The following is an 11,577-nucleotide window of genomic DNA, read 5'->3' as shown; positions in this document are numbered from 1 at the left end:
ACTGTGTTTTTGTATGACGGTGGCCATTTTGGTAGAGACAGGGCTTTGCTTCCTTATGTTAGAGCTTCCAGCAAGGAGAACGGTAAGCAGCTGAATAGTGACATCACCAAATTTCACCCCAAATCTTCTAAGAGCAGCAGGGTCTTAGATCTCACACTGTAAACTGACAACTATGAGGCTGTAGGTACACCAACATACCAGAAACTGCATTACTATTTTATACAAAAGATACATTTAGAGGGCAGCACAGTGGCTAAATGGTTAGCACTTCCACCTGGCAGTACTAGGATCGCCGGTTCAAATCCCAACCATGGCACCACCTGCCTGGAGTTTGCATGTTCTCCCTGTGCCTGCGTGGGTTTCCTCCCACACTCCAAAGACATGCTGGTAGGTTAATTGGCTCCTGTCTAAATTGTCCCCAGTATGTGTATGTATGAATGTGAGTTAGGGACCTTAGATTGTACGCCCCTTGAGGGTTAGGGACTGATGTGAATGTACAATATATATGTAAAGCACTGAGTAAATTGACAGTGCTATATAAGTACCTGAAATAAATACATACATTTCCAGGGTACTGTATAGACACAATTAACATTTCTATACATTCCCTATGTCATAGTAAATCTTCATTTTTTTAGTTCAGGTCCAATTAACTATAAAACTTGTCAAAATAAAGCAGAGAAGCACTTTACATGATATGTAGCATATATTTTGTTTATTAGATGGTTATTTTGAATGTTCGTCATAATTGTAAACAGTGCTTTCCTCCTATGAAATCACAGCTAACAAAATTATTCTTTTGATTTACTAAGGTTTGAATTGCAATCAATCAAACCTTTGTTCTTTGTAAACATTCAAACATAGACAAAAAAGGCAATATTCTTTTGAGTTCCCCTGCACATCATGAATGTTTGTGTTCACTTCATTTTATCTCAATTCATGTGACACTTTAATATCTCAAACTTTATTTGTTACGTACATTACTGGAAAGATGATAAACCATTGTGTACATTCATTAAGTAGATCGGAAGGCAACGCTTTTTCTCATTTTGGATAGAATAATGGAGGATTATAACCCCTTGTGAGTTTTTTTCCCATCTGTGTCCCATTGGGGAGATTTTCCATCAATTCCTGTCCCATAGTTATTACACAAAGTGAGAAGATAGCCCTCCAAAGTGATGGAAATCTCTGGAAGTCACCAGGATCACCAGAACCTATTAGAAGATTTTTCCTTCTGGTCACCACTCAAAATGTAACATTTAATTTTACTTCAGATCTTGGGGATTATGGTCAACAGGACAAAAAGAGAGGGTGAATCTCCAAAATGGGGACACAGACACCTTACAGTTGTTCTAATCCCCCTCCACTCATGTAAAACTAAAAGAAAAAAAAAAAAGTTTTGCCTTCAGCTTTCCTTTAGGTACTAAAATAGTTATTTCAATGTAGGATATTCCAACTTGGTACATATTGGCGTAGGATTAAACAGTATAATGATCTATTACCAAAAAGACAACATTCTTGAGATTGTCATATTGTATATTTTGTAGCTTAAGCCAGGTAGTCAGGATTCCTTTACCACGATGATCAGGAAACCCTCGATAGTGACGGTTTTGTTGCAATCAACCACAATGTTTAATTGTTTGGAGCCCGTCATGTAAGGCTTAAATTCAATGGTCACAGTTGTCTTCTCTTTGGGCTTCAGTGAAATTCTACATCATAAAACAAAAATGCATTTGATTTGGCTAGGTGTGACACATAATATGTTTTAATAAATACCCAAAATGTCAAGGAATTTCACTTTAAAATGAACCAGCCAGGATTAGGCATCTGTGCAAGTTTTAATTTCCACCCATAAATTGAACTTATTCAGCTTTAGCTAATGGAGGTTTTTGTTTAGTTGTACCCTCTCCCTTTCAGACCAGAAATATCATCTACGTTTTAGGCTAATGTCCCATTGGGGATTTTGCCACTGGCAACACATCACCAAGGTACAGTGACCATTACCTGTAATGGTATTGCCCTCTCGCTAGCCCATAACACTGCAAAATCTCACTTGCTATGAACTTGCTGATTCATCCACAGTGACAACACATCTTTATTTGTGCTCTACTACCCTTTTACATCACAGAAGAATCCTCATTATCGTTACAGGTGTGGTGGGCCAAGCCTATTCATATTGTTATAGTTCAATATAGCGGAGGTGCAGAACACCACTTAAAGAATATGAAGAGGCAAGCATTCAGAGCTTAATCCATTTATCAGTAATCCTAGCACAAAAAAGTAAAAGGTAGCAGCACTTTATTCCTAAAACAGTTTGACTGCTTTCACTGTATGTCTTTAAACCTAAAAAGGGCTGTACTTTGACCTCTCAACCATGTAGTATGTTTTTAACCTTGGAGAAGTGGGTGCATTTTTAACTCCGAAACATGTAGTATGTGTTTAGCTCTGATGAAGGGGCTTCATTTTGACCTCTGAACCATGTTGTATGTCTTTAGCCTCAAAGAAGGGGGTGCATTTTAACCTCGGAAACATGAAGTATGTCTTTAGCCCTGAAAAGGGGGGTGCATGTTTACTTCCTAAACATGTAGTATGTCTTTAGCTCTGAAGAAGGGGGTGCATTTTTACCTCTGAAACATGTAGTATGTCTTCAGCCTTGAAGAAGGGTGTACATTTTAATCTCTGAAACACGTAGTATGTCTTTAGCCTGAAAACGGGGGTGCATTTTTACTTCCGAAACATGCAGTATGTCTTTAGCCCTGAAGAAGGGCTTGCATTTTTACCTCTGAAACATGTAGAACGTCTTAAGCCTCGAAGAAGAGGGTGTATATTTACCTCCGAAACAAGTAGTATATTTAGACCTGAAGAAGAGGGTTGCATTTTTACCTCTGAAACATGTAGTATGCCTTTCGCCTCGGAGAAAGGGGTGCCTTTTTACCTCCGAAACATGTAGTATGTCTTTAGCATCGAAGAAGGGGGTGCATTTTTACCTCCGAAACATGTAGTATGTCTTTAGCCCTGAAAAGGGGGTTGCATTTGTACTTCTGAAACATGCAATATGTCTTTAGACCCGAATAAGGGGTTGCATTTTTACCTCTGAAACATGTAGTATGTGTTTAGCCTCGAAGAAGGGGATACATTTTTTTTTTCCATTATATATTTTATTACATTTTCTTTTAAGAAAAAATTACCTTTCGAAACCATCATAAATCTTTTTACATCATACATATAAACTTTATCCCCATACCCACCCCAACACACCCCTGTTCAATCTCATCTTATCCTCTCTTTCCCCTCCTTTTAATCTAGTCAAATATATAGATCTCTTTAACCATTTAAATTCTCTGGTACTACTATCGGGGGAACTTTAATTTTTAAGTATTTTTCTGAAGTTCTAAACTCTTACCATTTACCCGAAATCTTTCTAAACTTTTCCATTTCATCTTTCTCCATGTAACAAAGTTTGTCCATCCTACTAACATATTCTACCTTGTCTATCCAATCCCTCATTGTTGGTGGATCCTGGGCCTTCCAAAACCTAGGAATTAAACCCAATCAGATGATATATTAAACTGTTTTTATATTGTTTTACCAACAACTCTGTTCTGTAGAAAAGACATATCCATGGATCCTTCTGGATAGATGTCCCCAAAATCTCCTGTATATGATAAATTATCTCCTGCAAATATAACTGAATTTTGGGGCATTCCCACCATATATGAGCCATTGTCCCTATTGCCCCACATCTTCTCCAACATAAAGGTGATACTTCTCTCTGTTTATGTGCCGCACTCAGTGTACAATACCATCTAGACAAATATTTATAATTCATCTCAACTATATTCGTGTTCATCACCTCGTGCATTAACTTAAACATTTTCCTCTTCTGGTGATCATTCATATTTATACCCAATTCTCTTTCCCAACCCTCCAAGAACGATGGTGACCCAGCTCCCTCCAATTCAACTCCTAGATCCAAATCCTAGATGTTATATATCCACAACTTGCCTTGGAGCTCAGCAGTCTTTCAAATGGGAGCATGTCCGCTGTTATCCTCAGAGGCTGAGGAAGTGTTGAGACAAAATGTAGAAGGGGATACATTTTTACCTCTAAACACTTAGTATGCCTTCAGCCCTTAAAAAAAGGCGATGTATTTTTACTACCGAAACATGTACTATGTCTTTAGCCTCACAGAAACATGATAGCTTCTTATCTGCTGTCATTACCAATAGATGCTTTCAGCCCTGGATCCTTGCCTCCTCATTTGCTTTGTTTGATGTTCCACATCTCCTTTATATTTTAGGACTCCCCCAGGTGGCTATTTTATATTGTAAGCATCCTTTCACTGACCTCCATTTTGGAATCCACAGAGAAGAAAAGCACTTTGCTGTTGTATTCACAGCCACCATACATATCCAGAGAAAATGGTGCTATAAGAACACTTCTGAATGTGTTCACTACAATACAAACTAAGGAGCAAAACATTAAGTGTTATTACAACTTGCACAATGCACATGAATGTTTCAATTGCAAGTGTACTTCAAATGCCTCTCCTCTCTGCACCAAAATATAGAATTTTTTCCTGCCGTCATACAGATGGAAATGGAAAAATCCCCACACATTTTCCTAGTTTTACTGGGAAGGAGGAGCAATCATGGGCCCAAAGGTAAGGTGAGGTTCACATTTCGTGTCCTCTAGAGGGTTCTACTGGATACAAAGTTCTCACTTTGCCCTGCAGTCTGAAATCTCATGTACAGCAGATGTCATTCATAATGGATCAACGTAGGTACATCATTCTACTTACTTCTTTTCAATCTGCTGTTTAATGAGTCCACTGCCCTCTGCCAAAACTTTACAGTCTGATAGATTCTCATTAAGCGGGTTAGTGAATGTGACTTCAACACTTAGTGGATTATTTATAACAGCATCTCCGAGAACCTGAAAGAAAATATACATTAAGTATGGTTATTGGCCATTGTTTGGATGATTTTTTCCCAATAAACCAAAAAAAACATGGAAGTCTTTTATAGTAATTTTACACAGGTAAAACTAAATACAAACAATTTGGCTCACAGTTGCAGCGTGCTTCTGTAATGTGAAATTGCAGTTTGGCAACTAAAAAAAAATGTAAGCAAAAAACAGGCGAGACAGCAGTAGCGCCTCCTGAATGCCTGTTAGCGGCTCTTTTCAGAGGGCAGTTGGGATCACTGCAAATGTAAAAGAAGCCTAGAAAGCATTGAGCGCTGGCTGCCAGGGGAGAAGAGGACCGGGTAAAACTGTTCTTTGCTGTCTGCTAGACCTAAGCAAATGTTTAACCCCTGCAGTGTGGGGGCAGGAGCAGAGGGCAGTAAATGATCAGGCAAATATAAATATGTTCATGTTAATGGTTTATATCTTCAAAAATAATCGGTCACCGCAGTAATGAAAAGTTTCAATTGAGATGAATTTGTTTGAAGAGGCATCTGGCACTGAATGAAAGAGAGGGGTGCGAGGTTGGAAAGCGAGCTGAGTTTGCTAGAGTACAGATCTCACTGGTGTCTCCTTTACTCCCCACCTCCGTTCGCATGAAGACTCCATTGATTTCACTTCACTTCCCGTGCATGAATTCCCTCCTGCCCTTCACTCCCAACAAAATTTCAAACAACATGTCCAATGTAAGAAATCAGCCATGACTTTCATACTGGCTTTACATCTACATGTTGGTGCAAATAGTGCCATTCACTTAAATGCCACCCCAATGCACCTCCACATTGTGCGTTTGCTGTGCTGTGTCAGAAAAAAGGCGCAGTTATATTTTTTTATCCACTTGGATTGAACAGCTGCCTTAACGCAGCACATTTCAACAAACAACATTATGCACGTTAACACAATGCAGCAGAGCAGGCAGGGCCCTTAAGGATTTTACATTGCTTATCAATAAAGGGTTTTAAGTCTGAGTGTTCACAGCAATGTCTTTACTTACCTTAATGTTGAGTGATGGGGTTTTTAATGTAATAACTTGGGATATAAGCACTTTCCCTGTGTCATCCCATTTACAGAGAGCTGTCACCTCTACCACCTTGTCATCCAGGAGACGTTGTATATATTTGCTGTAAGGGATCTTGAATGGAATTTCTTTTTCTGCAATAGCAAATTTATTAGTATAATCATCTGGATTGTGCAGATCTTTACATCATGTTTTCTGGGTGCTCTCTCTTAGGATTAATTTATTAAGGGGACTGTATATTTTGGATAAGGGAAGCATGTCTATAGATCATCCCATTGACTTTTTCGATCTGTATGCACAGTCCTCTGACCAACAATGCTAAGAAGCAAAGTTTAGAAAAGTGGGCAAGGTAAAAAGTGAAGCAAATATAATTATTTGTAATGCTCTGTAGGTTAGCTATATAGGCTGTTTTTTTTTCTTTTTTAGACAGAGACTGAGTAGCAGTCTGGGATGAGTCAGCCTGTGAGTGAGGCAGGAGTTCAACTCAGGACAGGCTGGGAGGTTCTATACGTCAGGGCTTCTGGAGCCCTCCCACTGTTCCAGAAACTTAGAAAACTTTCTGGAAGAGGGGAGGAGACCTAGATCTGCATGTTTGAGGGACCCTGGCAGGAGACTGGGCATTGTGATCAGAGCAACCCCTAAATATCACAGAGCCTGGGGAGTGCATCACAGTGTCGAGTGGAAGATAGACTGAGAGAAAGGCTGGAGTGGGGAGCATGGGAGGGGGCCCCAGGGAGGGGGCCCCAGGGAGGGGAGCCCACCCACAGGCAGGATTCTGTAAGAGAGGATCTCCTCTGTCCCATCACCTCCTTGGGAGGACAGCTTGCGCAGCAGGGAAGGAGCTAGCCTAACATAATTATTATTATTATACAGGATTTATATAGCGCCAATGGTTTGCTCAGCGCTTTACATTATAGTACATAAGGTCTGAAGATAGCCATCAACCCACCATTTAAGCAGGAAAGGACAGAGTGAGTACTTTCACACCCCCTGGGCTAGATAAAGGGAGAAAGTGGTCAAGTGCCATACCCAACTAGTCTTCATTCTGGGACTGCTTAACTGCAAGCTCTTGGGACCCCCTTGCTCAGGGCTACCATCAGTTCAGCTGGTTGGAGAGGAGGATTCATGCAGGGTTTGAGGGGGTACACCAAGGAGCTTGTAATTCTCTTAAAGAAGAGACTGTTGCTATCTGTGTTTCTGTACATAGTTGCTAGGGCGTTGTCCTCAGGTTCTACAGTTCCTCGGGCATCCCATATGCCCGTAGACCCCATCCAAGTTTCAAACCCCTAATACAAAAAAAAAGCTGAAGGACTGTTCACTGATTCTAAAAGCAAAGTGTGGATAAATGCGTGTTGCCTGGCTGTGCATAGCTTTAGGGGGACCCAAAACACAGCAACTCCTAAGGGGGTAGTGCTACATATTAATATATAATTAGCAGTTTTTCAGGCCGTAATTAAAGTAGTCTATAGGTAGGCAATGTAGAATACTGCTGACCTACTACATCTTATTTGAATGACACAGGAGATCTGTATAGGGGAACGGGTGGATGATAGCTCTGCCCCCTCTATTCAGAGGTCCAGTGTCATTCATAGCAGCTGTAGCACAGCTGCTCTGAATGGTGGATTGGGCAAGGAAGGTCGAGCATAGTTGGGTTCTCTTAATGAGAGCTCCTTACAGCTGTTTAGTTGTATTAACCCCCGCTGCACGACAAGAATACGTTGGCAGCAGCAGTTGGACTGGGGGGTTGGGGGAAGGACTAAGGAGGATTACTACTGAAAGGAGAAGAAACAACACAAGGAACATAATACTAACTGTAAGTTATGTCTCTTGTGCTGATTTTTCTATTTGTGTTTTTGAGTTTAAGTATAACAGGAAGAAAATGTAAATTGTTAATAAAAGTAATTTTCCAGTCTATGATTATAATACCTTCTTTGGAAGCCATTGAAATAGATACAGATTCCATCAATATGTTTGTCATCACACTTCGGGTGTATCCAGTGATATTAGCATTAAAATGAACTGTTATTGTTTTGTCAGATGATGTTCCATTAGACAGTTTCAATGTGAGATCAATATCTTTGCCAAGCTCTGGCACTTCTAATTCTTTGAAGTTTCCAGTTATGTCTAGTTCGGAGACAAGTCTCAGTCTGCTCATCCTGGTCACAATGGTTGGTTCACTTGTCTCTTCCTCAGTGCTTGCAATTTCTTGCCTTCCATATAAATTCACTAGGGCATTGTGGTACGCTTCTCTTTCAGCTGCAGTCCCTATTTGAAATAATAAATAACGCAAAATAACAATTTTCCACAAATATCTGAAACCAGCCACAGATGACATAGCAGATGTACTGTATTGATCAGAGTGTTTGTATTGCCTCTTAAAGAAATATTAAATAATTAACGCATTTTAAATAATGGGGGAGGGCCTGATTTGGTGATATCAGACCACACAGATTGTAAGTGGGATGCTTTTTTAATGAGGCAACCTATGTTGCCCTATAGCAGCCAATCAGATTTAAACCTATACTAGAAAATACCTGTTGCAGAATGGACAATTCATAGTGTGTGTTTTATTTTTTAAGTTCTAAGACTTTTAAAGACAAATGTATCAAACAGCAGCAAACATTTTCATCATTTTTTTTTTGTAGAGAGGTCTCCCAGTTAACATCGTAACAAAAGGAGGAGATAAAGAATCATCCTGCTCTGCAACTTGGATCTGCAAACCCAGGCTAAGGTAATCTTTAGCACCGCTGCCTTCATAATCCGGACTGAATGTGAGCTGTCAGTGAAGTACGGGACTGTTAAACATGTTTTGCATCTAGCCTTCAGCTAAGAATACATAGCAAATAAATACAGTGAAAAGTACCTCTTACTAACACAGGGATCTATGTTTTAACTAAAGAAATGATAAAACCATCATAGAAAAGAACTGATAAGTCTATAGTAAAAAAAACTATGGCTCCAGTCCATACCTAAAGGATATCAATCAAGGTATCGGGCTCAAGTACACTTCTTTCAAGCAGTGATGAGGAATATTAGTTCCCTGGTCTTCTCCTCCCATGCCTGCCTCCAGGATTTCTCCAGGGTGTCACCCATCCTCTGGAACTCCCTGCCCCAACCCATCAGATTATCACCTACTCTCCTCTCCTTTAGGCGCACCCTGAAAACCCACCTCTTCAGGGAAGCCTACCCCACCACCTGCTAATTTGCCGACCTCCTCCACTCCTCCTACCACTCCATCCCCCACAGCCATTTCCTCCTGTACCACTATCCCCTCCCTCCTAGATTGTAAGCTCAAAGGAGCAGGGCCCTCGAACCCCTTGTGTATCGCATTGTATTGTTACTGTACTGTCGCATGTTCTGTCTCCCTTTGTAATGTACAGAGTTGAGCGAACCGTTGGCGCTTTATAAATACTGTATAATAATAATAATAATAATAATTTTCACCACCCAAGACAACAGCATTGCCCCAAACAGCCAGCTTTAAAAGTTTAATTCCCCGCCTTGTTTTTGAGTCAGTTGTTAAAGCACCTTCCTTTACCATTCTCACCGTGCATAGTTACTTCTTTCAGGTCTTTTGGCAAGACTAACTAGGAAACATCTGGTCACTTGCCTATTGCCAAAGGGTGCTCATCCAGCTCATCACTGACAACCAGTGTAAAAATGGATAGCGGGCAGCACCTATCTGAATTTTTGTGCCATCTAGTTACCCTTCAATTAGTTCTTTCACCACAAGATTCCAACTCCATTTTCCCCCCAGCAGAGGGTAACTCCCCTCTTGGGGCCTATTTGCAAGTCACATCTTCATAACAGCCCCTACAGATCTCCTCCTCCACCCAGAAACTGTCTCCTATTCTCTTGATTTGATAGAGATTTCCTCTAATGTTTGAATAGAATTGTGATGATAGTGAGGTTTTATGAACCCCAAACTTTGTAGGGAAAATAGAGGAGTCACAATGAACACTGTGCTTGTAGAATATAATTAATTCAGCTTAAAACAGACGTCTGTATTCTTTAATATCTCTGACTAACCTAGTAACATTGAAAGTCACTGCACTAGTGTAAATTTAAACCTTGCGTGTGTGAACGGCTTTGAAAACAGGTGTTCAGATGAACCATGGTATATTCATGGCTAAGAGGCCAGCAAGTCATAGGCTTCTCTTAAGAATAGATCACTGGAATGCAGTAAGAGCAAAGAAATAATATGTCTTTTATAAAGAAAATAATTTCTTTCTAATCCATAATATAGTTAGTTAAGATAATTATTTCGTATAGTAAACTAATTAGTTAGGAATAGTGTGTGATAGTACAGTCTCAATTATTGTTGGTTATGTTTATACATTTATGTGATAATTGTCCTTATGCTGAAAGTTGAACCTAAAAGAGTGAAGTTATGTGAAGCTAATGTATGTGAAGATCACATAGCAGTCCATCGTAACAGCATTGTGTATTTCTGTCGACTAAGAGTTTTTGTAGATAACATCACACTAAGAATTACAAGTGTAGAATACTTACAAATATGGACACTAAGAATCATATTTAGAAGATTTACAAATAAGGCTCTTACATATTTAGCTCACACTGAATTAGGAAATAACTGTTTAGTGGGTTGAGTCTCTTTGGTCTGTTAAAACATATATAAGATGTGCCTTAGAGACACTTAGATACACACACATATCCACACATTCTGCAGCTAACACACACTGACATTTTTGTTTTCTTAAGGCCTACAAAGCCTTGATACACCTGTTGTCTTCCCTTACAATACTGAAACACTTTTCATTTATCATAGAACAGGCAAGAAGCTAGATATTTTTCAAAGCTTATTTCTTTTCCATAAGCTACAAACTTGTTATATTTTACTCTGTATTTTATTTTATCTTTTGTATTCATTTTTATGTTGTTGCCAAGTGTGAATTAAATAAAAGTCACACTGTTTTAAATCAGCCTGGCACTAGAACACTTTACCTCAAACGCCTAAGAAAGACACTTAAATAATATAAGTGTCACAATATTTAACAGTGCTACTCTACACAGCTCAGCATAATGCACAATTGAAGGCAGAACAAGCAGAGGTGTCATAAACCTTCCACTAGCAGACTCTGCAAAAGACTTCTAATTAGGCCCTGTCATAAATAATCTGTCATAAACAGTCTAGAAGCAATATACCTCCTTGTTTTTGTTAATTAGCAGAGCCAAACTTTATACATAATCCATAATCTTTGCTGTGATGGAGTTTCCATTCTAAAAAGTGGTCACATTAATCTGTGGGAATATGTGAATTAGACAATCAACGTACGTATATTACAATGTCTAGAAGGCTAATGGGACATATTAGACCTCCTAGGTGAAATGTACATAATATATATATCGTATTTGATCTCTAATAAATTGTAATTTATTTGCTGAATAATATGTTGGTTGTCAGTTGGTGAAACCTTGTCAGATGGAAATAAATATGTATTTAGAATAGTGTGTCTGCTAAGCAGAATAAAATAACCCAGCACATCAATTGACACATCCCTAAGACCCTCTGAGTGTAATTAAAGTGGTACTAAATCCAGGACCTTGCATTCACTATATCTGGTCTCCCACAG

At 39.3% G+C, this 11,577-nt stretch overlaps 1 protein-coding gene across 1 annotated transcript in view; it reads right to left on the bottom strand.

Annotated features, from left to right (window-relative positions):
* Positions 1-693: 693 nt before the first annotated feature.
* The window catches only part of LOC149465853 (protein-glutamine gamma-glutamyltransferase E-like), a 53,136-nt gene continuing 42,252 nt past the window's right edge, over positions 694-11,577 (bottom strand). Inside the window, exons 10-13 of the mRNA XM_089673385.1 lie at positions 7,910-8,248; positions 5,960-6,117; positions 4,802-4,935; positions 694-1,709 (exon numbers count right to left, since the gene is read on the bottom strand). Of these exons, the coding sequence (XP_089529511.1) occupies positions 1,562-1,709; positions 4,802-4,935; positions 5,960-6,117; positions 7,910-8,248 (779 nt within the window). The 3' untranslated portion in view covers positions 694-1,561. The remainder of the gene's footprint in view (positions 1,710-4,801; positions 4,936-5,959; positions 6,118-7,909; positions 8,249-11,577) is intronic.

Source organism: Staurois parvus, unplaced genomic scaffold (assembly GCF_062004578.1).
Source record: "Staurois parvus isolate SC_StPar_1 unplaced genomic scaffold, SC_StPar_1.0 ptg000137l, whole genome shotgun sequence".
Classification (NCBI taxonomy): Eukaryota; Metazoa; Chordata; class Amphibia; order Anura; family Ranidae; genus Staurois; species Staurois parvus.
The sequence above is the reverse complement of the archived record's forward strand: the minus strand, read 5'-3'. Positions and strand labels throughout refer to the sequence as shown.